Source organism: Bos indicus x Bos taurus, chromosome 7, assembly GCF_003369695.1.
Source record: "Bos indicus x Bos taurus breed Angus x Brahman F1 hybrid chromosome 7, Bos_hybrid_MaternalHap_v2.0, whole genome shotgun sequence".
NCBI lineage: Eukaryota > Metazoa > Chordata > Mammalia > Artiodactyla > Bovidae > Bos > Bos indicus x Bos taurus.
In genome coordinates, this window is record NC_040082.1 from 90,034,827 (window position 1) to 90,061,786 (window position 26,960).

At 52.4% G+C, this 26,960-nt stretch overlaps 1 protein-coding gene across 7 annotated transcripts in view; it reads left to right on the plus strand.

The window, feature by feature from the left end:
* Positions 1 to 26,960, plus strand: part of CELF5 (CUGBP Elav-like family member 5) — a 51,402-nt gene that overhangs the window by 18,521 nt on the left and 5,921 nt on the right. Inside the window, exons 2-11 of one of the 7 annotated variants that reach the window (XM_027547182.1) lie at positions 97 to 179; positions 11,142 to 11,193; positions 12,991 to 13,119; positions 14,644 to 14,723; positions 16,379 to 16,525; positions 17,434 to 17,575; positions 17,679 to 17,825; positions 19,623 to 19,685; positions 20,486 to 20,569; positions 23,566 to 23,668. In XM_027547182.1, the coding sequence (XP_027402983.1) occupies positions 97 to 179; positions 11,142 to 11,193; positions 12,991 to 13,119; positions 14,644 to 14,723; positions 16,379 to 16,525; positions 17,434 to 17,575; positions 17,679 to 17,825; positions 19,623 to 19,685; positions 20,486 to 20,569; positions 23,566 to 23,668 (1,030 nt within the window). Of the gene's footprint in view, positions 1 to 96; positions 180 to 8,543; positions 8,612 to 11,141; positions 11,194 to 12,990; positions 13,120 to 14,643; positions 14,724 to 16,378; positions 16,526 to 17,433; positions 17,576 to 17,678; positions 17,826 to 19,622; positions 19,686 to 20,485; positions 20,570 to 23,524; positions 23,669 to 26,960 lie in introns of those variants that run through there. The other 6 variants (XM_027547179.1, XM_027547180.1, XM_027547183.1 and 3 more) reach the window with 6 other exon arrangements.

The following is a 26,960-nucleotide window of genomic DNA, read 5'->3' on the forward strand; positions in this document are numbered from 1 at the left end:
TACGGATCTCCTGTGAGTGGTTCACAGTGGATCTTCCTGTGAACATGGGTGCACAGCCTCCTTTTCTCCTAACACTTCTATTTCTCTCCCCTCCAGGCTGTGCCTTTCTCACCTACTGTGCCAGGGACTCCGCCATCAAAGCTCAGACTGCCCTGCACGAACAGAAGACCTTGCCCGGGGTGAGTGCTGGATGTTGCTGGGAAGTGAAGGGGCAGATGGAGGGGATGCTGTCAGTTTGGGGAAGGCTAAGGTCCTTCCTGGGGTCAGCTGTGAAGCTCATCTGCCTCTGAACTCAGAAAGAGACGAATGGAGCAGAGACACAGAAATCATCACCCAGATGGGCATTTCTTGTGTGTTAACTGCATCCCTGGCTGTGCACTTCATGTCAGGGTGGTTTTGTGTGGTTGTGGAGGTTGCACACTGCCTGAGGGCACCTGGCTTCACATGAGAGTGTCACTGGAGGATGAGGAAGCATTAGCAGGCAGAGGGTCAGTAGGAGCAAAGGTCCAGGGGCAGGATGGTGCCTGGTGTGTTGGAGGAACAACCAGGAGGGCCGTGTTCCTGAAGCAGAGAGAGTGAGGAGGAGAGAGGGAGGAGGGGAGGGCAAGGAGAGGATGAAGGCAGATGTTCAGGGCCTTGTGGGCCTCAGGGAGGCCTACCTACCTGGTAGGACCCTACCTACCTCTCACCATAAGAAGGGAGGGGATTTTCTTTCCCCTTGTCCTTATGGAGCAAGTAAAGCTATGACTCTTTATGTGGTATTTCCTCCCCAGGGGAGGCTGGCCCAAGCTCTGGGCCTGCTGGTTCTCTCCTGTCAGCCCTGTCCTTTTTGGGTGGGCAGGAGGTCCCTGCCCCCAGGAAAGGATGGAAGGTCCCCTTCAGCCTGCCAAGCCAGGTCTTCAGTGAGATCTGTAGCACCCCACCCCGTGAGTTTGGGGGCAGGGGGTGTCGCCTTTCCCTCTAGAAATCTCAGGGACCCTTCAGTATCAAGGGGCTTCAGAGGATGCTAGGGTGGCATCTTGCCATTCCTGCTGGGAGCATGGATGCTACACGGCTGACAGTGGACAATCTGGGGTTCACCTGCCAGGAACCGGAAGCTGTGGCATGAGTTTGACTCAACTCTGAGCAAGCATCCAAAGGTTTGGGGGGTGGCCTCAACCTTACCTTGCAGAGCAAAGAGCCCCTCTTTGAAAGATGAAGTGGCAGAAGCGAGAGCATACGCTCTGGCGGCCACATCAGCGGGCTCCTTGTTTAGTTTCCACCTGGTGTTGCCATGTGACGATGAACCAGCACCGGATCTTCAGCACCGGAAGAGTATAATGCGGTGGGGTAGAGGGAAGAAACTGTTGAGGAGGTCACTGAGGGCTTCACTGAGGAGGTGGCATTTGAGAAGAGACTTGAAAGATGAGGAGGAAGGACATGCTAGGAGAGGGGACCAGATACGCAAAGGTGAACAAACACCATCTGGATTCACTCTTTTCCCTCACTTGGACCTTCTGCCAACACCTCCCCAAACCAACAGGAAACTGGAGGGCAGGTCTGTCCGTAGCACCCAGGGGCACAGTGGGGTTCAGTGGATTCTATTAGTTATCTCCCGATGTGTCACAAATTACTCTTCAGGGACTCCCCTGGCAGTCCAGTGGTTAAGACTCTGCACTTCCACTTCAGGGGGCACAGGTTCGGTCCCTGGTTGTGGAACTAGGATCCTGCATGCCTCACTATGTGGCCAAGATTTTTATTTATAAAAATAAATAACAAATTACTCCTTAGCTTAGTGGCTTCAAACAATCAGCATGCATTGTCTCACAGCTGCCAGGGGTTAGGAACTGGGACATGAGTTGGCTGCATGGTTCTGGCTTCTGGTTTCTCCTGAGGTTGCAGTGGAGTCATCAGCCAGAGCTTACTGTGGCTGGCAAATCTGGCCCAGTGCATGGCTATTGGCTGGAGGCCTCCGCTCCTCTCTGTGGGCATCTCCCCAGTGCTTGCTACTTGAGGGACCTCATAGCATGGTGACTGGCTTCCCTCAGGGCATGTGATCTGAGAGTGAGCCAGGAAGAAGCCACAGCATCTTTTTTTTTTTTTTTAATATGTATTTATCTATTTATTTGGCTGCACTGGGTCTTAGTTGCAACATGCAGGATCTTTAGTTGCAGCATATGGGATCTAGTTCTCTGACCAGGGATAGAACCTGGACCCCTGCATTGGAAGCATGGAGTCTTAGCAACTGGACCATCAGGGAAGTCCCAGTCTCAGGGCTCTTTGTCCTCCTCTCTCTGCTCACTCTCCTAGCACAATCCAATTCTTTCATCCGTATCTATCCTGCCAGCCAGCCAGCAACCTTTTATTAAGCACCTACTTAGTAGGCCTGATGCTGCACTTCTCTTACCAGTTCTGTGTACAGAAGATACCCCTTGGTGACTCCTTCAGGCACCCCATACCCAGCAGAGCTCAAACTGCCCACAGCATCCCCTTTGAACCAGTTTTTCCTCCCTTCCCCTTGCCCTGCCCCAGCTTCTTGTGGTCGCTGGCAATCCTTGGCCTGTAATCCTTCCAATTCCTGCCTCTGTTGTCAGGTGGCCTTCTCCTCCATATCTACATCTCTGCCATCTCCACTGCCTTTCTCTTATGAGGACACCAGTCCAGTCCTGGTCACCTAAATCCAGGATGACCTTGTGCACAGATCTGTCACTTAATTACATCTATAAAGATACCATTTCCAAATAAGGTCTCATTCATAGATTGCAGGGGTTAGGTATTGGACACGTTTTGGGGCAGGACAGCCATTCACTTCACTGCAGGGGGTGACCACAAAATGAACAGCTGGATGGAAGGGTGACTGGGGAACTGCATCTCAAGGGAGAACCAGGTGACCTGTGGTGATGACCTCATGGAGGGCAAACAGGGCAGCTTTCTGGAGGGGGAAGCATTGGAGCTAGTCTTGAGTGACTGGGAGGGTGTTGGCAGATGGGGGTGATGTGAGCACGGAGCATACTGAGACGTGGAGGCAGGAGTGTGCCTGGCAAGCTGAGTGTGGGAACGCACGAGAACCTAATGGAAGTTTACTGCCCCCAGGGACACTGGGCAATGTCTGAGGACATTTGTGATGATCATCTTGACCATGGCATCTCGCAGGTACAGGCCAGGGCTGCTGTTCCACACCCTACAGTGCACAGGACGGCCCCCCACAACAGAAAATGATTCAGGCCAAAATCAGCAGTGCTGAGGTTGAGGAACCCTGTTTAGGAGAATAAGGAGCTGGTGAATGTTCTAGAACAGTACTAAGAGAAATATGTAGAATGCATACCACATACAGCATTTAGATTTTTCTAGGAGCAGCGTTTAAAGAGTAGAAAGAAACAGGTGAAATGAATTTTAATGCTTTCTTTTATTCTAACCCACTGTCCCAAAATCCTATCAAGAGGCTGTCAGTAGGGCCCATGTAAAACTTACTAATGAGATAGTTCACATTCTTTTTATTTCATCCTAAGACTTCACTTTCACTTTTCACTTTCATGCGTTGGAGAAGGAAATGGCAACCCACTCCAGTGTTCTTGCCTGGAGAATCCCAGGGAGGGGGAGCCTGGTGGGCTGCTGTCTCTGGGGTTGCACAGAGTCAGACACAACTGAAGCGACTTAGCAGTAGCAGCAGCAAGTGTTTGAAAATCTGGTGTGTGTCTTGCACACCCTCAATCCCTCTCAACCAGAACACTTAGTGGTTACCAGAGATGCTCAATGTGGAGTTGAATTTTATAAAATTGACAATTGAAAAAGTAGATTCCTTTCCTCAAGTTGTTGTAAACCTACTCAGAGCTTTTCCAAGAATGGAGTCAGTTTTTAGACTTTTCTGGAGAGGATCAGAGAACAAATGTTTTCAGCTTTGCCAGCCATACAGCCTCTGTTGCATCTGTTGAAAGCACAAAACAATCACATTGAGTGTGGCTAAGTGCCAATAAAACTTTATTGACAAAAACTGGCTGGGGCGGGGTGCAGAAAAGGGCTGTAGTTTGCCCATCCCCATATTGGGCTATCATCATCCAATAGAATTTACTGGATGTTCTGTCTCCACTGTCCAGTAGGGTGGACACTTGCTCCGTTTGGCTATGGAGCCTTTGAAAAGGGGTGAGTGTGACTCAGGGACTGAATTTTTAATGTTATTTAATTTTAATAGATGTAAATTTAAACTTCCACTGGCTACATGTGGCTAGAGGCTACTGTCCTGAACACTGCAAAATCTAGAATGTTCTAGATCAGGGATCAGCCACCACGTTAGACAGTGCAGATCTAGAATGTTCTAGACTGTTCAACAGTGTAGACCTAGAATGTTCTAGACTCAGGAGCATGGTGCAGCATCATTATACGTCTAGGTTAGGGAGTTGTCTGTCTCGTTTTGACACCAGATCACAGCTGAGGAGGGATTAGGGACCTCAAGCCACCTCTTCTCCTCTCAGGGCTCAGTTTCCCTCGTGTTATCATTGTCCCCCAGCACTTTGGGGGCACTTCATCCAGCTGCCATGTCAGCAGGGCCCTGGGTCTGCTCTGGCCCCATGTGACAGACAAGGGAACTGTGGTGAGAGAGGAGGGGACTTGTCCTAGGTCACCCAGGAGGGTGAGCACTATGGCTCTACCCACCCTGCTACACAGACCTTGAACCTGTGGCTTCTCTGCTGGAGTTTCCTGTAAGCTGCTCCCTGCGCCCTGGAGGTGAGGGCAGATGTCTGATAAATAAAGAGGAGGCTCAGAGCTAGATCCTGGGGACAGAGGGGCTCAGCTTAAATTTTTTCTTAAAATTTGAAAAATACTGCACATTTAGTGAAAAGTGCATGCAACCCAACTGACTATAAAGCAAGCACCCATTACACTGTGCACCCGGAAACCACCCCGACCCACGTCCCCAAGCCCAAGCCCCTCTCTTCTCCTTGGAGGAACCCCTGTTCTGACTTTTATGGCAATCAGCCCTTCCTTTTCTTCCATTACCATGCGGATGAGATTCAATATGATGCTTTGTAGCTTTGTGCTTTGTCATTGCTGTGTGGTATTCCACAGCCTGGATGCACCGTTTATTCATCCATCCTCCTGCTGGTGGACATGTGAGTTGTCTCTAGTTTTGCTGTTAAGGCACAGAGATCCTTGCCAGTGTTTTGCTCTGGGTGGACACATGCCACGTTTGGGTCAGTCTCATACACAGGAGTTCGGGATCCCTGAATATGTGTGTCTTCCAATTCTGATGAGAGAAGGGGTTGTCTTTGGGGGTGAGCCTCCCTCCACAAGAACACCCACAGAAATGGAACCAGTCTTACAGTAGGAGAGCTGGAGGCTTGCTCACTAATCGCACAAGGAGACGTGGGGTCTATTGGACAGGAGGACCCTTTACCTGTCAGCATGTCTGAGCACAGGAGTCTAAGCCTCCCCATAGGTGTCAATGCCAGAGAATGGAGTCTTGGCTGTGGAAGAAAGCCTGCCCTGCAGGGTCACATGCTGCACATGCCTGCGCACTGCCCGGGAGACAGGGGCCCTGGGCTGGGCCATGTTAGAGACAAAGACTGCCAGCACCTTTCCTATCCCTGTGTGTGTGTGTGTGTGTGTGTGTGTGTGCACGCGCACGCATTGGGGGACACAGTACAGATCGACACCTCTGTCTCTTCATCTTTTGATGAACGAGGGAGTGGTCCCAGTGGTTTGCCAGCTCAGTGCATCTTCCCCCACCTTGGCACAGCCGACGTCCCCTCCCCCCCGCAATGCTGTTTTCTGTAGCAAGTGACACACACCCCTTCCAATTCCCACCTCGAATGTGACAGCAGAGTCCATGGGGGATGCAGTTTAATCAGATCTCAGCATTCTGGAATAAGATCCTACAATGAATAACAGAATCCAAGAATAGAACCCAGCATGGACCACAGGACCCTGGAATCCACACGGGGCCGACGCCTCCGATTGTTACAGGGATTCTCCGCTGGCCTGTCAAACCCACGGTGGGGATCCTGGGGATGGAAGAAAGTCCCACTCTGGCGACAAAAGGCAACAGGTCCAGTTCCCACCTCGAGGATGGCAAGGGGCTGGTGGCCATTTGAGGCAACACTATCTCTTTCTTTGTGAAGCTCTTGGGAGTGAGGGATGAGCCAGATCAGGGAGCAGCCATGCAGCGCATCGGAGCATTCTGGAAAGGGATGAGTTTGAGTTTGTCAAACTGTGAGCACCCCACCAGAGGCCCCTCCCTGAAACCCTGAACCCCCTTCTGTGTACATAGGGGTATCTGAAGTGGTCCCTTTGCAGAACCCACCCCCACATTTCATGACTTGGCTCAGAGTCAAGCCAGTCCTGGGAGTGAGCAGGAGGCCCCTGAGGAGCCAAGTGTCTCAGGATATGGTTTTTGAGGCCTCAGTGTCCTCATCTGTAAAATGGGTTTGTGGTGTGTTTGAGGGTCCTGTGAGCTGGGACACACCAGAGGCTGAGCATGCACTTGGCAAATACACAGCCGAATGAATGAACTCATCATCCCAGGAGTCGAGCTGTGGGACTCTGGCCAGTCACGTCTCTTCCCAAGCTCGTGTTCTCCCGTGAAATGGGGACAGCTCAGACACGCCTGGCACAAGCTCTTGGGTTACTTCCCGTGCCGGGCACTCTGCCCAGCACGCCTGCCCAACTCTTGCCTGTGGGACAGGAGTCTGGAAACCATAGGTCTTGTCTTGTCTCATCCTGTTTGCCGCTTGTGCACCCTATGCTGGTTCTTTCTCAGGAGGAGGTCTTAGAGCCCCTCACCTCAGCCCTGACCCTGGAAACCCCTCCTAGAGAGGAACAGAATGTGTGCTAAGGGTGGGGGGAGATGCTGTCATCAAGGCAATGACTGGGCAAAGCAACTGAAGCAGGGAGGATGGAGGGGAAGGCTTCGGGGGGAGGTTACATTCCAAGGGGCTTGTTGGGCAAGGATGGGGTGCACAGGGGTGTGCTCCAGTCCATTGTCCTCAGGGAGGGGGAGGAGAAAGGGGCAGGAATGGTTGGGACAGAGCAACAAAGTTGGCTCGGATGCCAGGATGAGGAGTTGGCACGCCACCCCAAGGGCAATAGGGAGCCACGGCAGAATCTAGAACAGGAGAAGGGCTTGCATGAGAGAGGAAGAGCATGGAATGCTAGCCCAGACAGCCCAGATAGGGGTCCACCTGCTTCATCCCCCTCCACACCATCCAGAAACAACCTAGTCAGGGCTTTCTCTGGGCCCCCACACCTTCAAAAGGCACAGCTTTGCAAACCCAGGAGAATATTTGGGGCCCCAGCCTGTCTACCAAAGGGTCTTCCTGCAGTCCTTCCCCCAAGTGGCATCAGTTTCCTCATCTCTCATATACATAATGGAGAAGGCAATGGCACCCCACTCCAGTACTCTTGCCTGGAAAATCCCATGGACGGAGGAGCCTGGTAGGCTGCAGTCCATGGGGTCACTAAAAGTCGGACACGATTGAGTGACTTCACTTTCACTTTTCACTTTCATGCGTTGGAGAAGGAAATGGCAACCCACTCCAGAATTCTTGCCTGGAGAATCCCAGGGACGGGGGAGCCTGGTGGCCTGCCATCTATGGGGTCGCACAGAGTCGGACATGACTGAAGCGACTTAGCAGCAGCAGCAGCAGCATATACATAAGTCAGACATAAAGGACCCTATTTTCCCAACGGTGTATGGCTTGGTTGTAGTCATTTAGCAAGAGCTGGGTGGCAGAGCAAGGACTGGATTCCAGTCACTTAACGTATGCCCGCCCAGAGCCCTAGTCCACCTGATCCTTGGCTGGAGGGATGGCTGGGTTCTCAGAGACCCCCACTCCCCCTGAGAAAACTGGCAGGAGATCTGGTCTCTGCTTCTGATTTTCTCCTCTCCCTTTTTGATTTGCCCATCTTTAAAAGGAGTATGTTTCCATTTCATAAAGTTGTTTGCAGATTAAATGAATCAATGGACATAGGTATTGCTCCAGTTTGTTCCTCACCACCCCTCACCCTGCCATGAACTCCTATTCATACTTTAAAACCCACTGCACATTTTCCATTTCAGTGCACCTCCAGGAAAGTCTTTGGCTCTTCACTGTTCTCTGCTCTAGGCTCTCCCAGCACTTGACCCCATGAGTCTGGAAATAACTGCATATCCTTCTGTTTCCCCCACTGCCTTACTAGTGGAATGCTCCCTGAGGTTGCAGAATTACTCAGCTGGAAGCACATGAGAATGTTGTTGAATAAGTGTAAAGAGGGAGGGAAAGGGAAGGGAAAGGATACAACAGTGGGGAGCCAGGGAAGGTAGAGGAGCGAGGAAGGGCATTCAGCAGAGACCTTGGTGGGACAGATGGAGAGAGGGAGCCGGAAGGAGGTGGGCAGAGCCAGATGGGTGGGCAGGGGCGACAGGAGGGGTGGGGTGAGGGGAGACCCAGCTCTCCCCGGCACGCCTCCTCCCGGCTCGGGCGGGCAGGGCCCGGCCTCTGGCGTGCGGATTGCCTGGGCGTTGGGCGCGGAGAGCGGAGAGCGGAGAGCGAGGCGCAGAGCCCGAGCGTGCGCGCGTGTGCGCGCCTGTGCTCTCAGGGCCAGCCGGGCGGGCGGCGGCACATGGATGCCAGCCTAGCGCACATCTCTAGGCCGGTGGGTAAGGCGAGGCGCGGGTCTGCGGGATGTGGATGGCCGGGCCTCAGAACCTCGACTTTCGAGTGGGGGACTGGAGAGGAAGGGGATGCCCACCAGGCTTCTTAGAGCCAGGCCAGGACCCCTTTCCTCTCGCTGAGCTGACCCAGGAGGGGGAAGGGGCCTCCTAGTAGGCGGAAGGTCCCAGGCTCTGCAGCAGGTGGGGGGAGATGGGAAGCAGGTATCCAGACCCAGAGAACGGTGTAAAGGTGGAGGGTACCCTGATGGGGGCAGGTTCCCTCCCTGTGGTCCTCCTCCCTCGCTCCCTCCCTCGGCTCATCCATCTCCAGAAGATTATATTTAAATATCTCTTTTGTGCAAGGCAGGAGCTGGGCTCGCCCCTAAGAGGCTGTTTCCATGGCAACAACAATTGCCAGCTTCCGTGTGGTGAATCAGCGTTGCCATGGCAACCCCATCCTCATCTGCCCAAGGTGCTGGGAGGGAGGGAGGAGGTGAGGGCCAGCGGAGGCGGGTGGGAGAGGTAGAAGAGAGGGAGACTGGAGCCCAGGTGCCCCCTCCCTCCCATCTCCCTTCACCACTTCAGTCTGCCCTCAGCCCAGAAACTGGTCCCATATGGTTGAAATAATCTCTCCTCAGGCCTCCAGCTAGAGGGGTGTGGTACCCAGGTGAAGAGGGTCCAAGATGAGTGTGCGCGCGCACGCGTGCATATGTGTGTTTGTGTGTATGTGTGTGTGGTGGGGGAAGGGAGATGTGGTTGGGCCTTTCCCAGGTGGTCAGGGTCCCTCTGAGGGTGTGGTTGGGTGGCAGGATGATTGCGCTGGGGGAAATGGGGGCCAAGATGGGGGAAATAGAAACCCTTTGAGTTCTGGGGCTCCCAAGGCTGAGTTCACATTGAGGAGGCCCATATATGCTTCAGACACACACTTGAAATGGGGGAGCATATCAGATGAGGGGGCCCACCAGGGGAGGGGGAGCAGAAAAATACCTCTTCAGGCCTTGATTTTGACATCCGTAAAAAACAGGGTAAAAATTGTGCCTCTCTCTCTGAAAACTTGCCTGGCAGCTGTGTTGTGATTAGAAGACACTTATCAAGTATCATCAAGTACCTCCGAATGGCTGTGGGGATCTACTCCAAGACTGACTTGGGAGGGGGGCTGGGACCAGCACTCGTTCCGACCCCAGGCCTGGTGGAGAGGGACCAGGAGCCTTTCTATGATGGCAGGTGTTGACCACTTCCTTCTGGTCACTTCAGTTCAGCAAACTCCTCTGATTCTCTCCTGTACCCTGCCCTGAAGGATGGGGAGTAATGTGATGGTCTCAGTCTGGAGGGAAGCAGAAACATGGAGACACCTCCTGCCCTGAGGCAGAGAGAGGAGGAGGCCCCAAAAGGTGGAAGGATTGCCTGCCTGGGGGCTTTTGAACTGGGATGAACAGTTTACCAGAGACACCGGGTTGGGAAGAAGATTCTGTCCTAGAGCCAAGAGAGAAGTAAATGCCACCCAACCCCACATCCCTCAAGTCTGTTCTGAAATACTTGCATTAGCTCATACCCAGGACTGGGTAAGTTGCAGGAGCTGGAGTTAGGGAAGAATTTCTTCCACTGAATAGTTCATTGGTTTCTTCCAGTTTCAGTGCTGGAGGGTGGTGGACAGACATGTCCAGAACAATGAGGCCAGATTGAAGGCTGGTCCATTCAAGTATGACAGTTCTCCTGACTTGTGGCTCAGGGGGCTGGCTAAAACTAGCTGCCTTGGTGTACCAGTCAGCTGCTGCTGAGTAATAAGCTGCCTCAACCGTTTTATTTATTCATGATTCCATGGGTTGGCAAGCCCAGGGTGGGCTTAACTGGACAATTTGGCTGATTCATCCTGAGTCATTCATGCAGCTGTAGTCAATTGGGGATTGACTGGGGTTAGCTGGGCTGGGACCCCCATGAGCTGTCAGCAGGGCATCTCTGTCCATGAGATATCATATCCTCCAGTGAGTCACCTGGAATTGTCCACCCTGAAATCTCCAGGGTTCCAAGATGGCCAAGTCTCTTGAGGCCAAGGCTTGGAACTCCCACTACTTCACTTCCACTATATTCTATTGGTCAAAACAAGTTGCATGGCCAAGTCCAGATAGAAGAGGTAAAGAAACAGACTCCAGTTCTCAATGAGAGGAGCCACAATATCCCATTATATACAGGGACCACAGGAGTTGTGCCATCTTGGCAAGCAATCTATCAAACTTTGGGGAGGAGGGGTGGGTGCAGCAGAGAGACTTCCTGGATTAAGGGGTATTGTTCCTGGGGCTTGAAGGCAAAGTAGGAGTTTTCCAGGTAGCAAGAGTAAAGCCCTGGAGGTAGGACCATGTGTCATTTGGTGTGACTGAGTTGGTCATACCCAGTGGTGACTGAGGTGCTGGTTGCTGCCAGAAGCTGGTGGGATGCTGAGGCTGGGGAAGTGGGCAGGAGTGCCTGGCAGGGCCCAGAAGAAGCTCCCACCATGCTGCCCACACTGTCCACCTTGACCTCCCTCCCCTTCTCTTCACAGATGGCGCGACCAATCCAGGTGAAGCCTGCGGACAGCGAAAGCCGTGGAGGTAGTTGTCATCTCTCCATGGCTGCCAGACTGTGGGTTGATGGAGGAACGGGAGGAGGGAAACCCTTGCACAAAAGGTGGTGGGAGAGGCAGAGGCCCCTGCGAGGGTGGGGCAAGGTGATAGAGAAGGAAGGCATGGGTCCCTCCTAACTGCAGGGCCACAGGCCCAGCTGTGGAGGGTATGGCCAGGCCCTGCTGCTTTCCCCTAGAACTTGAAATACCTGATTCATTTCAGGTTGCAATGATGGATATCTTCAGATGCAGAGGCACTGGGGGACCCCAAAGGACTATGGATGGCTTTCTGGGTTGTGTGTGTGCTCAATTGGATATATGAGCCAGTGCATATGTGTGTATGTGAGCATGCATTCCTGGGCATGCCTGTGTGCAGATGTGTATGGGTGTGTGCACATAGGCATGTGTTTTCTGGCTGGTTCAGTGCCTGTCTGTGTGCACATCTGTGTGCCTGGGCTGTGCATAGGTGCGTAGGTGTATATGTGCAAGCATGTGTGCTTGACTGTTCTAGGCTGGGAGTGTGGGTGTGCAGGCTCTGTCTTGTGTCTACATGAAGTTGGACCTCAGGATGGGTGTGTGCCATCAGGAGATGCTTGACTGTCCCCCATGGGATCCAAGACTAGCCATTCTTAGATACTTTGACCCCTCCTCCCCATCTCAGATGGATTACGGGCCTGAAGGAGAGCACTCAGCCTTGGAAATGGTGTGTGGGGCAGGGCTGTTAGGACCTCTGTGTATGCATAGGAGCGTGGTAAAGCCCATCTGGGCTGGGAGCCCATTTTCACACTCTCAGCCTGGCTTCCATTGAAGGTTAGGGATTGGAGAGGGGGCTCTGCATGTTTTCATCTCTGTCTGTCTCTCTTTGTCTCTCTCTCAATCTCTATCTCCCTCTCTATCTGTTTCTCTCTCATCTTTTTCTCTCCTCCTATCTCTCTGGTTCTCTCAGAGCCTCTCTGTGTGTCTCTCTTTGTCTCTTCTTGTTTCTCTCTTTGCCTATCTCTGTCTCTTGGTCTCTCCCTGTCCCTCTCTCTCCCTCCCACCCCCATGAATGACAGCTGCCAGAGAACGGGTTTCCATAGCAACCCAACTCACCATTCCTCACAGAGGAAGCTGCCTGGTCCCTGATTACAGGAGAGCAGTGCAACTCCCCCGGGAGGCGGGAGAGGGCTCTAGTCCCTCACATGGGAGAGGCTGGGCCAGACTGGCCCCTGGCCTTAGGCTTGGGCAGGTCCCAGCCAGGCTTCCAGCCAATCCCAGGCTCCCCAGACAACTGGTCTTCTGCACACACATGCCTTTATTCACTCATCAGACATTGATTTTTTGGCTTCTCCGGAGCCCTGGGAAAGTCCGATGGGGAGCTCTGCTGGGTACTGTGAGAATGCAGGCACCCTCAGTGCTCACCCCTGCCTAGAAAATTTAGATGGCAGACAGACATAGACCCAGGCCAGGCAAGGCATAGACCCTAGTACTGTGTGTGGGCTTTCTGAAGAACTCAGAGAGGTGGGAGGAATACAGAGGCGGGAGTAGCCGTTTTGCCTAGAATGGGGAGCAGTTGGGCAGAGAGGGCATTCTAGGCAGAGGGCACTGAATGAGGTGGTAGGCCTCAGGGACGTGGGCGGGTGAGAAGGCAGGGAAAGCGCGAGGCTGCGTCCTCCTTCACACGCGTAGAAGAGGGCCCCGGGGAGGTCCAGGGGCCCCACTCCACGCCCCGGTGCCTCCGCTTTCTGCTGGAGGGATGCGGAAGTTCCCGGAGGCTAGGACTTGGCTGAGGTGGTGTTTCCTCCCACAGGGGACCGGAAGCTGTTTGTGGGGATGCTGAACAAGCAGCAGTCAGAAGAGGACGTGCTGCGGCTGTTCCAGCCCTTCGGGGTCATCGACGAGTGCACCGTGCTCCGGGGACCTGACGGCAGCAGCAAAGGTGACCGGCTGGGGGCGGGGCTAGCTCTGGGGGCGGGACTATAGGAGGGCGCGGCTGGTGGGATGGGTCGGCGCGGGCCCCGGAGAGGGGGGCTGGATCCGGGGGGCGGGGCCGGGCTTGTGGGGAGGGACTGGCCCGCAGTGGGCGTGGCCTGGCACGTGGAAAGCAGGCCGGCCGGATGGGGTTCCTCTAGGCACACAAAAGGACGGGGCTGGCCCAGGGGCGGGGCGAGCAGAGGCCGTCTAGTCTCACCTGGTCCCACTCGCCGGCCCAGGACATCCGGGGCTGCCTCCTGTGTCTGTGTCCATCAGACTTTCTGTCTCGATTTGCCTGTGTCTCCTGGACTGTCGGTGTACCTGATCCTACTTGCTCCACCGTTCCTATAAGGTTGTACCATCCAGGAATGATTGTTTTATGATCTCCAGCAACTTGTTTTCTGGTCTGCTCTGTTTGGGTCTTCAGGTGTCTGGTGATCTCTGTCTACCTGATTCTACTTGTTCAGGTTTATCTGTCCAGAACTGGCCTGTCTCTGCCCTTGTGACTTGATCTTACTAGGACCGAATATATTTGATGGTCCCTGTCTATTTATTTGCCTGGCTCTTTTCTAAAAATTGAGATATGGTCACATACTGTAATCACATACTGCCAAGGCAGGAGGCGCAAGAGACGTGGGTTTGATCCATGAGTCAGGAAGATCCCCTGGAGGGGGAAATGACAACCCACTCCAGTATTCTTGCCTGGGAAATCCCATGGACAGAGGAGCCTGGCAGGCTACAGTACAGAGAGTCACAAAGAATTGGACAAGACTGACTATACATACACACACACACACACACATATACTGTAAAATTCACCTTTTAAAAGTGGACAGTGGGAAAAAAAAGTGGACAGTGAAATGCTTCACAAAATTCACAGAACTGTGCAACTGTCATCATTATTGAATTCCAGGATGTCTTCACTCCTCTCCCCCAAATTTGTGTGACCCTTCCATAGCCCTCTGTCTGGAACTGTATCCTATGACCATCTGTCTGGATCTGCCTGTGTCTGGTGGTCTCTGGTTGTCTGTCTGCCTGATTCTGCCCTTGCCCGATGACTCTTCATCCCCATCTATCCAACTCTGGTCACATGGGCGTATCCATCTGGGTCTGAGTGTACCTCTGCCCGAGTGTGTCCATATCTCTCTCTGTGTCTGATGGTTTGTCACTTTAATTCTGCCTGATTACAACTCTGGATCTTGTGGTATTGGTGGCTGGTGGGTGTTCTCTAATCCTGTCCCCTTCACTTGTTCTAATGGGCAGTTCCTGCCTCCCTACCCTGGGCACCATCTCACACCCTCTGATGATGTGTTGGACAAACAGTTGTCTTACTGTCTGGTTCTTTGTTGTCCCACTGTCTGTCTGAACATATGGCTGCCTGTCTCTCTGTTGTCCAACCTGTGGGCTGCCCATGTCCATGCTGACCTGCTGTGCAGGGCTGCCAGCCCCTCTCCTGTGTCCCCTCACCCCTCCCCTTCTCTTGGAGCAGGCTGTGCCTTCGTGAAGTTCTCCTCCCACACCGAGGCTCAGGCGGCCATACACGCTCTGCACGGCAGCCAGACCATGCCGGTAAGTCAGAGCTGCCCTGGGCAATTTGGGTCAGGGTAGGCAAGGGGGAGGGGCCTGGCCTGACCATCCCAGCCATCTGGTAACCCCTGGCCCTTCTTCAGAGAGGGGACAGGGTAGGGAGAAAGAAGTGCATCTCTGATGGTGGTATGACTGGGTATATGTATGTATTTGTGTGTGTGTGTGAGCGTGCAAGTGTAGACTATGCAGAATGTCCTGCCAGTGTTTGGCTGCCCATGTGTGAGTATGTGTGGGCCACTGTGTGTGTTGGTGTGCACACATGTGCATGTGCCTGAGAGTGTGCTTCCATGCCTGTATGTGAGTGTGTGGTTGTGAGTAGGTGGGTGTCAGTGTGCACATGAATGTTCACATGTATGCTGATGCATATGCACATGTATATGCTGTGACTGCATGCATGCAAGTGTGTTGAGTGGGTGTGCTCATGTGAGTGCACATATGTAAGTTATATAGGTAAGTGCACATGTGTGTTTGTGTGTGAGTGTGCCCCAGTGATATGGGGGGAATGAGTGCATGTGTGTGCATCTGTAAGAGTGTGTGAGTATGTGTGGAGGGGTGAGCACATGTGTGTGAATGTAGACAAATATGTGTGTACATGTGTGTGTGAGTATATGTGCATGTATTATTGAGTGTATGTATGTGTATGAGTGTGGATGGTGGGTGTGAGTCACTGTGGGTGGAATGCATGTGTGTGTGCAGATGTGTGTGAGCCCCAGAGGAACAGGAGGGGATGGGGCTGGAGGGGCCTGCAGTTCAAAGCCAAGAAGCTTGGGATTCCTCCCAGGGCAATGGGGAGCCTCCCAGGGTATCCCCAGGAGAAGGAAGGGGCAGGCCATTTGGAAATGTCTCCGTGGGGCCAGTGTGGGAGATAGGCAGGCGGCAAGTCTAGAGCTGGGAGCTGGTGGGCCTGCAGCCGTGAGAGGCTGGAGGAGACCACTGGGGTCTTGGGGGTGGCCCTGCCACCCAGAAAAGTGGCCCTGGGAGCCTCCATCACTGTACAAAAATGTCCGAATCTGCCGCAGGGAAGACAGGCCTTGGGGAACCCACTCTCCTTTCTGTTGTTCTGCAACATGGTATGAAGAGCAGGGCAGTCTCAGATCCTCCCTTCTCTTGCTCTCTGGGTCATTGGGCATCAGTTCTAGTCCCTGGAGAGGGAGGAATCAACTCAATCCAAGGTCAAGCTTTCTCCTGCTCAGAGCTGTCCACTGATGGAGCTGGTGAGTGGAGAGGTAGTGAGCTCCCCATCAAAGGAGGTATTCAGTTTCTCAAATGATTGGAACCTCACCTGTTCTCAGGTGTGGGCAGCTATAGAATCCTCTGTATGGGCCTTCATTGTTCCTCTCCAGCACTTGGGTTCTCCATCTTTTTTGAAAGTATGGCTGACAGTCAGGTCCTCCTCTGCTTCCCAGAGGCAGCCCCCACTAGACAAGTGGGTGCCCCACTTGTGTGCATGGCAGCCTACAAGGTCAAGTGCGAGACCCAGGATGCTGATCTCCAGACTAGTCTCACTGCGGCCCCTGGGACCTTGAGGGAGGGGCTGATAGCTGCTGCCACCTACACCCCTACACTCCCCCCAAGGTACCTCAGAGTCCTGGCAATGTCCCCCTTCTTTCCTTCCCTGCTTGCGGCTGCCCTTGCAGGGTGCCTCCTCCAGCCTGGTGGTCAAGTTTGCCGACACAGACAAGGAGCGGACGCTGAGGCGCATGCAGCAGATGGTGGGCCAGCTGGGCATCCTGACTCCGTCCCTCACCCTGCCCTTCAGCCCCTACAGTGCCTACGCCCAGGCTGTGAGTGAACGGCGGACACACTCCTGTCTCCAGTGGGGCTCCTGACACCACTGTTTTGAGGGTCTAGCTCAGTGTCTCTCTCTCTCTTTCTCCATCTAGTCTCTGTCGAGTGCCTCTTTCTGTTTCTTTCTGAGTGCTATCTTTCTGTTTCTCTTGCCCAATCTCTGACTCATGGCCTTATTCTGGTTATGGCTAAGTCCCCAGATCCAGTCCACTTCCTGATCTCAACCCCAGCTTAGCCCCCCACCATGAACTATGCTCTGAGCCCAAGCTGAACCCCAACTGACAGGACCCCAGGCTCGGCCACCAAATCCAGCCTGAGCCACAACCCTGGGTGAATGTCAAATCAAGACCCAGTCTTGGGTTGACCCCCAGATCCTGGCTGTTCCCCAAATCTAGATAAGCCCCAATTCTAGCTAAACCTCCAGGCTAACTCCAAACTGAGACCCAGCCCTGAGTGAGTTCAACATTGGCTGAGCTTGGGACTTCCCTGGAAGTTGCCATGCTTCCATGCCTCCAGTGCACAGCACGCAGGTTCGATCCCTGGCTGGGGAAATAAGATCCCACATGCCGTATGCATGGCACAACCAAAACAAGCAGAACACATAAAAAAACATTGGCTGAGCCCTGGTCCCAGACTAAGTTCTGATCATAGACTGAGCTCCAGTCCCTGGCTGAGCTCTGATTCCTAAATGATCCTTGAACATAGTCTGAGCCCTGATCCTATGCTGAGCCTTGATCCCAGGCTAAGCCCCAATTCCTAACTGAGCCCTAACCCAACCTGAGCCAAGATACCTGGCCTGACCCCCTGCCCCTGTTTCTGGAGGACTGGCCCCTCAACCCCATGAGCCATGCTCTAAGGCCAGGTGCCACTTGGACTGTGTACCTGACTCCCTCTCCACCCCCAGCTCATGCAGCAGCAGACGACGGTCCTGTCCACATCAGGCAGCTACCTGAGCCCCGGCGTGGCCTTCTCACCCTGCCACATCCAGCAGATTGGCGCTGTCAGCCTTAACGGGCTGCCTGCCACGCCCATCGCCCCTGCCTCTGGTGAGAGTCTGCCAGGGGCCCACAGCTGGGGGGCAGAGCCGGGGCTATGACTCTTAGCCTTAGCTGGGGCTAAGGCTACCCATGATGCTCTTCCACTCCCCAGGACTGCATTCGCCCCCGCTGCTCGGCACCGCCACCGTGCCCGGCCTCGTGGCCCCCATCACCAACGGCTTCGCAGGTGTCGTGCCCTTCCCTGGCGGGCACCCTGCCCTAGAAACTGTATATGCCAATGGCCTTGTGCCCTACCCAGGTAACTTGGGTGGTCCCCTGGGGCCGAGGAGAGTGGCAGGGGACAGGGAGGGTGTCCCTGGGACAAGCATGAATCCCTTTGCCTTGGTGTCCAGGGAACAAAAGTACAGGAAGCAGGGACTCTTAGGTTAATAGATACTAGCTATGGGTGCAGAGGGGCTTCCCTGGTAGTTCAGCTGGTAAAGAATCCACCTGCAATGCAGGAGACCCCGGTTTGATTCCTGGGTCAGGAAGATCCCCTGGAGAAGGGATAGGCTACTCACTCCAGTATTCATGGGCTTCCCTGGTGGCTTAGACAGTAAAGAATCTGCCTGCAATGCAGGAGACCTGGGTTCAATCCCTGGGTTGGGAAGATCCCTTGGAGGAGGGCATGCCAACCCACTCCAGTATTCTTGTCTGGAGAATCCCCATGGACAAAGGAGCCTAAAGGGCTACAGTCTGTGGGGTCCCAAAGAGTCAGACACGACTGAGCAATTAAGCACACACACACACATGGGCACAGAGAAGGGGGTTAAACATAGGAAGTTTGCAGTCAGACCTTCCTGGATTCAAATTCCAATTCAGTGGCCCTTGTGGGGAGTTTCTTTACATCTCAGAGCCTCAATTTGCTCATCTGGAAAATGGGACAGATAGTATCATTCATCTCATGATGTTGCTCGGATGAGGCAATCAGTCTGTAAGATGCTAACCCATCTCCTGGTACCAAGAAGAGTGCCATCAATCTTCACTATTAATTGTTACCATTTGGGATCAGTGCCCATATTCATTCATTCATTCATCCAGGATTGACCATGCACAGATTTGTGGCACTGGACTCTGCCCTACTGAAGCAGAGGTCTCACCTTTCTCTACCCTATACCCTGATTTCAAGGCAAATGTCTTCCCACACCTTGCTTAGGTGAAGTTTGTCATCTGGGTTTCCACCACTGAGAATCTGTTTATTTTTATTTTGTAATAATTGGTGCTCACAGGGAGTTTCAAACATAGTACAGAGAGGTCCTGGTTACCCCTCACCCAGTGTCTCCGGATGCTAACACCTCACGTAACAACAGTATGTTGTCGAAACTAGGAAACTGGCATCAGTACAGTACAATGAACTGAACAGGTGTTGGAGACCCTGTTCAGACTTCACTGTTTACAGGCACTTGTGTCTGTGTGTGTGGTTCGTTCATTTTATGTCATTTCATCACAGGTATAGTTTTGTGTAACCACCACCACAATCAACATACAGCACTGTTCCATTACTACGAAGTAATTCATTCATGTGACCCCTTTACTGGCTTATCTCTCTGCCCTCACTACCCTATCTTCTAACAACCTCTCTCCATTCAAGGAGATTTTTAGTTGCCTCGACAAGCCCTCTCCTCCCCCTGTGTCCTCCACTAGGGACTATCGGAAGGTCACAGTCACATAGGGGATCCATAGGCTGTCTGATCAAGGTGTGGGGAGGGAAAAGGAGGAAGAGATGTGAATGGGTGGTGATCAGGAGCAGAGACCTGGAGCCCTAGAGAATCCAGAGAAAAAAGGGGGAGGAGCAAGGGGGTCTGGATGGGGACAAAGAGTTGGGAGTTAAACCTCTCTGGAGTCTGAGAAAACTGGATTCGAGTTGAGTGGCCCTGTGCCAGCTGCTGTTTTCCCACCTGTAAGAGGTTCCCTGAGCTTCAGTTTTCCTCACCTGTGGAATGAGGGTCATACCTATAAAATGTTTATGCAGAAATGAAGCCGGGGTGGATGCTGTGGGGTGGATGGAAGACTTCTGCTGCCCCCGCCCCACTAAGCCCCTCCGTCTGCCCCGCAGCTCAGAGTCCGACGGTAGCCGAGACCCTCCATCCTGCCTTCTCTGGAGTCCAGCAGTACACAGGTAGGGAGGCAGTGCGGCACCCCCACGCGTGGCACCCCCCCCAACCCCCCCGCCCTCAGTTTCCTCCCTGGACTAGCCACTCCACGCACCTAGCTGCACTTAGATCTGGTTCCACCCCTCAGGGCCGCCCTCTTCATTCTACCTTGCCTCTTCTGTCTAGCCATACCTCCTACTTTGTGGCTTGGCCCCCGCCTCACCCTCCTTCGACATTTGGCCCTGCCCCTCATAACCTGCCTTTGGTCCCGCTTGTCGTGTCCTGCTCGGACCCGCTCTCCAGTGTGACCATGCCCCCTCATTCTTCCCAAGACCGGGCATTGGCTCCGCCCTCAGCCGTGGTCCCCCACCCCTCAAATATGGCCCCGCCCATTAAACGCTTCCCTCCCTCATACGTCTCTCCCATGTGACCACGCCCCCTCTACCTTCCCAAGACCTGTCGTGGCCCCACCCTCAGCCACCACCGCGTCCACTCTACTCCTTCCTGTGGCCGTGGCCTCTTCCTCAGACTGTCTCTCCCATGTGACCACGCCCCCTCCTTCTTCCTAAAATCTGGCCTTGGCTCTGCCCTCAGCCATGGCCCCACCCTTCGAATATGACCTCTTTCCCTTCTACTCTTCCCTGTACTAAGGTCTTAGTACTTCCCTCAGACCAACTCTCCCCTGTGACCACCCCCCTCCACCGTCCCAAGACCCATTTTGGCCCCACCCTAGGCTGTGACCTCGCCCCCTCAGTCTTAGCCCCGCCCCATGCGCCCACCGGCCTCACGCCCGTTCCGCCCTATGTCTCGCTCCCGGTCTCTGCAGCCATGTACCCCACAGCGGCCATCACGCCCATCGCGCACAGCGTCCCCCAGCCGCCGCCCCTCCTGCAGCAGCAGCAGCGAGAAGGTGAGGGGGCCGCGACCTCCCCTGGGCGCCAGCCCCGCCCTTTGACCGCCCCCCTCCACCTCCAGGACCTCCTGCCGGGTTTGACCTAGCCTCAGGGAACTGCTCGGCCTGAGGTCCGGAGAGACTTGCCTTCAGTTCCCAGCATCACCTGGGTGTTTGGGAGGCAATTGACTCTTGGTCTCTGAGCCTCCGTCTTCTCCTCCGGAAAGTGGGACCCGGGCTAGTCCCGACCCCATAGGGATAGCAGTGACCCTGTCTCCACCACGAGCTCTCTCCAGAGTGGAATGACTTTTTTTGAGTTTGAGGTCAGGGGGTGGGGTGATGAGGTATCTCTGGTGAGATGGGAGTTCCTCAGTAAAGTCAAGTGGGAGAGGAGTTAGATTCTGGAGTCGGACCGCGGGGATTCAAATCCACCTAGTGCTGACTTGAGGCATCGTCAGAAAGGCACCTCCCTGCCCCATGCCTCTGTTTCCTCATTGGCCGCAAGGCCACCGGTGCCGAGGCCTTGTTGGGGAGTGAGCAGCACGGTTCCTGACACATTGTAGGCACTCAGCCTGGAAGGAGAAGGCAATGGCACCCCACTCCAGTACTCTTGCCTGGAAAATCCCATGGATGGAGGAGCCTGGTAGGCTGCAGTCCATGGGGTCGCTAAAAGTCGGACACGACTGAGCGACTTGACTTTCGCTTTTCACTTTCCTGCATTGGAGAAGGAAATGGCAACCCACTCCAGTGTTCTTGCCTGGAGAATCCCGGGGACGGGGGAGCCTGGTGGGCTGCCGTCTATGGGGTCGCACAGAGTCGGACACGACTGAAGCGACTTAGCAGCAGCAGCCTGGGAGATTTTCCTCGCCTTAATCCATCTAGTGGGGGTGGGGGTGGGGAGCTGGAGCCAGGCGACCAGCCAGAAAAGTCCCCCGACTCCCCCAGGACATGGGAAGTTTATGGATGGCCTGGCCTGTAGACTGAGTTCTGTGAGGTTCTGTTCAATTCCTTGCCCAGCAGGGCGCTGTGGGTAAAAGCTGGTTCCGATGCCGTCTGTGCTGCTGTAACAGAACAGGATATCTGCTTTCTGGAAAGCCACCCGAGTTCCAGAGCCTCACAATACCAACTGCAGGGCTCGTGGGGGAAGTTGGGTCAGGGTACACCACTCAAAATGTTGCCTGTGGGAGTTCTCTGGTGGCCCAGTGGTTAAGACTCTGTGCTTCCACTACAGGAGGCACAAGTTCCCTGGTTGAGAAACTAAGATATCTCATGCAGCCCTGGTGTGGCCAAATTTTTTTTTAGAAGTTGGCTGTGACATGGCAAAAAAAAAAAAAAAAGACCCTAATAAAAATGGTAGCACAGTTTTATTCATGTTAGATGATTAAGAAATCCATGAATAGTACAATAAATTGGGCATTAGAAGTTTGCACAGGAAAGTGGCGTCAGATGGGTTGTAGCATGTGAGTTACCGTGAAGTGATGGAAAGTTTTGTCTGAAATTAGACGGAGAGTCCGAACCTCAGATGGGAACAGGTCCTCCTCCTAATACACTTGGAGAGCTGAGAAAGGTGGTGAATGTGGAAGCTGCCTTTGCATATGTGTGTGCATTTTGCTTTCTTATGAGGTTCAGTTCAGCTAGGTGTGGCTTTCTGCCTTCACCTAGTGTTTCTTGGAGTTGAGCTAGCACACAAGCAAACACAAAATTCATGTTTGCTCACAACTGTTCTGTAACATATCAGTTGTGTGGAAACACACCTGTATTTTAAAAACAAGCACATTAGGGAATTCCCTAGAGGTCCACTGATTAGGACTCGGTGCTTTCACTGCCGTGACCCCGAGTTCAATCCCTGGGCAGGGAGCTAAATTCAGGCAAACCTTGCGACAGGGCCAGACAAACAAGTAAGCAAACAACAACAGCAGACAAGCACATTAGCAGAACTGCGGTCCTCATCAGGAAGGTAAGGGTGGATGTGAATGTAATGTAATCTTGAATTTTGGATTTTCTGGGGTGGGGAATGTTCATCATGAGTGTTGGGATTTCTTGGTGGTTTGAGGGTTACCTTTGTTTGGGGAGACCTAGGAGAAGATCGTCTGTAGGTTCGGGATTAGCAGCAGGTTTGAGGACTAAACTGGGTAATTAAGGTTTTAAAATGCTCTGATTATTTATAATTCTTATATGAGCCATGCACTGGGGATTCTTCGGGAAGGAATGATTCTGATGGTTAGCTGTGCTTTAAAAAATTATTTCTGGTTGGTACAGCAAATCATTTAAACGTGACCAGTGGTTTCAGGATATCTGAGATTTGGGACTGAAGAATAATCTTTTTATTTCTCTACATTTTATTTTTGCATCAGTTTTGAAATTATCCAAGCTTTTAAAAATTAGCCAAGGTTTGGAAGGTTATCCAAGGTTTTGAAAATTATCTGGATGTTTGGGGTTTGGGACCGGGGAGTTACTTGTCTTATTCTAATCTGTGATCATTAGACTTCCAAAAATGAACCTTTCCATTTAAACCAGTTTTAAAGATATGGAATGATGGCAAAGACAGTACAGAGTTTCTGTTATACCCTACAACCAGTTCATCTGATTTTTGTCAATGACCAAGAGTTTGAGGTTTAGGGGTTTTCTGGGGGGTGTTGAGGTTATCTGGGAGTTTTGGATTATCTGCGGTCTAGGATGAAAGGCTTTATTTCAGTTTGGGGGGCTAGGGATCATCTAAAGTTTGTCAGTTCTCTGGGGCCTGAGGATCAGCAGAGGTGTGGAGTGTCTGAATGTGGAATTTTATAGACAAGGGCTCAGGGCACCCTGCCTTCCCTCCCCGCTGTTTCCACGCCCCTCCTTTCTGGGTGTCAGGGTGCACCCCTCCCCCAATAGCTGGAGACACTAGCTGTGGGCTCCGGACCCGTGCCCCTCCCCCGGGGGTCGGCCTCCTCTCCTTGGGGGCTTTATGTCTTTCTCTCCCCCCACCTGCAGGTCCCGAAGGCTGTAACCTGTTTATCTACCACCTCCCCCAGGAGTTTGGAGACACGGAGCTGACGCAGATGTTCCTGCCTTTCGGCAATATCATCTCCTCCAAGGTGTTTATGGATCGGGCCACCAACCAGAGCAAATGTTTTGGTGAGTCCTTGCTGTGGGTGCCCCTTCCTGCTTGCCACTCCCTGAACCGCAGGCCCCTTGCCCTGGGTGGGGTTGGGGGGTCGGGTGTGGTCAGCCACAAGACAGATCTGGTCTGAGAGAACCACATTCTGGGGCTTCCCTGAAGCTCCAGTGGTTAGGACTCTGTGCTTTCACTGCTCAGGGCCCGGGTTTATCCCTGGTTGGGGAAGGAATATCCCACAAGCTGTGCAGCAGGGTCAAGGGCAAAAAAGAAAGAAAGAATCACATTTATGATCATAACAAGCACTTATTAAGCACCTACTGTGTACCCAGCACTTAGCATGAGTCATTTCTAAGATTCCCTTGTTCATTCATCCATTCATTCAACAAATAGACACATAGGGGCTTCCCTGGTGGTCCAGTGGTTAAGACTTCGAGCTTTCACTGTGTGTGTGTGGGGAGCACAGGTTTGATCCCTGGTGAGGGAACTAGGATTCCGCATGCCACAGGGTGCAGCCAATAAATAAATCAATAACACAAGCCCTGTATAAGATTAAACAAAAAAACCCAAATAGACATACAGTGCACCTACTGTGTGCCAGTGCCCAGCACAGTGCCTGGCACAGATTGGTAAAGGAAGCCAACAAAATCACTGCCCTCTGGGAGCTCAGAGCCCTGCCACCCTGCCTGTAGAACTTTCTCTGAGGATAGAAATATTCTATATCCCCACTGTCTGAGCCATCCACCCCATGTAACTGCTGAGCGTTTGAAGTGTAGCTATTGTGGCCAAAGCACTGAATTTTTTATTTTACTTAATTTTAATGAATTTCAATTTCAGTAACAACTCATGGCCAGTGGCTGCCAACTGAATTGAAAAGCACAGGTCCAGGGGGAGGAGGTGGAAATAAACAGGCAAGAATACTGGAGTGGGGTGCCATTCTCTCCTCCAGGGGATCTTCTTGACCCAGGGATAGAACCCGAGTCTTCTGCATTGCAGGCAGATTGTTTACTGTCTGAGCCATCAGGAAAGCCCAGGATATAGGCCAGGGTGTTATAAATGATATAGAGAAAAATAAAACCAGTAAGAAAATACAGACTGATAGGAGGAGGCAGTGCTTCACTGAGGCCTGAATGATGAGGAGCCAATCATAGGAGTGTCTAGGGGAAGAGTGTTCTAGGCAGAGAGAACCACATGTGCAAAGGCCCTGGGGCAGGACAGGGAGGAGACAGGGAGGACAGGGAGGAGAGGAAGGCAGGGAGGGGAAGGGCAGGTCATGAAGGGCCTTGTGGGCCATGGGGAGGACTTCCTTGTCCCCAGACACAAAGGATGTTAAGGCTCAGAGATGTGTAACTTGCCCAAAGTCACAGGCAAGAACCTAAATTAGAAACAATCTGACTCCAAAATCTGGACTCTGAACCCTACCCTGTCCTCTGGGAAGGGCTGATTCTTGACTGCTTATTAAGCTCCTGCTGTTTAGTCACTAAGTTGTGTCCAATTCTTTGCAGCCTCATGGGCTATATACTGCCAGGCTCCTCTGTCCATAGGTTCCCCAGGCAAGAATACTGAAGTGGGTTACCATTCCCTTTTCCAGGGGATCTTCCAGACCCAGGGATCGAACCCAGGTTTCCTGCACTGGCAGGTAGATTCTTTACCACTGAGCCACCTGGGAAGTCCTGCTGTATATACTCATTGTCCAACCATAAAAGGGAAGAATTGTCCCCATTTACATGGGGAGGAAGGAGAGGTATAGATGGTCAAACAACATGCTTGAGGTCACACAGCAAGTTAGGAACAACACCCACCCCCCTGCCCCTGGCCCAGTACCCAGCCCCCCTGCTCCCACATCCTGCTTCTCAGTTCAGTTCAGTTGCTCAGTCATGTCCGACTCTTTGCCACCCCATGGACTGCAGCATACCAGGCTTCCTTGTCCATCACCAACTCCCAGAGCTTGCTTAAACTCATGTCCATCAAGTCAGTGATGCCATCCAACCATCTCATCCTCTGTTGTCCCCTTCTCCTCGTGCCTTCAATCTTTCCCAGCATCAGGGTCTTTTCCAGTGAGTCATTTCGCATCAGGTGGCCAAAGTATTGGAGTTTCAGCTTCAGCATCAGTCCTTCCAATGAATATTCAGGACTAATCTCCTTTTGGATAGACTGGTTGGATCTCCTTGCAGTCCAAGGGACTCTCAAGAGTCTTCTCCAACACCACAGTTCAAAAACATCAATTCTTCAGCACTCAGCTTTCTTTATAGTCCAACTCTCACATCCATACATGACTATTGGAAAAACCATAGCTTTTGACTAGACGGACCTTTGTTGCCAAAGTAATGTTTCTGCTTTTTAATATGCTGTCTGTGTTGGTCATAACTTTTCTTCCAAGGAGCAAATGTCTTTTAATTTCATGGCTGCAATCACCATCTGCAGTGATTTTGGAGCCCAAAAAAAGAAAGTCTCTCTTGGTTTCCATTCTTTCCCCATCTATTTGCCATGAAGTGATGGGACCAGATGCCATGATCTTAGTTTTCTGAATGTTGAGTTTTAAGCCAACTTTTTCACTCTCCTCTTTCACTTTCATCAAGAGACTCTTTAGTTCTTCGCTTTCTGCCATAAGGATGGTGTCATCTGCATATCTGAAGTTATTAATATTTCTCCCGGCAGTCTTGATTCCAGCTTGTGCTTTATCCATCCTGGCATTTCTCATGATGTACTCTGCATATAAGTTAAATAAGCAGGGTGACGATATACAACCTTGATGTACTCCTTTCCTGATTTGGAACCAGTATGTTGTTTCAGCTCCAGTTATAACTGTTGCTTCCTGACCTGTATACAGGTTTCTCAGGAGGCAGGTCAGGTGGTCTGGTATTCCCATTTCTTCAAGAATTTTCCAGTTTGTGTGATCCACACAGTCAAAGGCTTTGGCATAGTCAATAAAGCAGAAGTAGATGTTTTTCTGGAACTTTCTTGCTTTTTCTGTAATCCAACAGATGTTGGCAATTTGATCTCTGGTTCCTCTGCCTTTTCTAAATCCAGCTTAAAGATCTGGAAGTTCACGATTCATGTACTGTTGAAGCCTGGCTTGGAGAATTTTGAGTGTTACTTTGCCAGCGTGTGAGATGAGTGCAATTGTGTGGTAGTTTGAACATCCTTTGGCATTGCCTTTCTTTGGGATTGGAATGAAAACTGACTTTTCCAGTCCTGTGGCCACTGCTGAGTTTTCCAAAGTTGTTGGCATATTGAGTATAGCACTTTCACAGCATCATCATTTAGGATTTGAAAGCTCAACTGGAATTCCATTACCTCCACTAGCTTTGT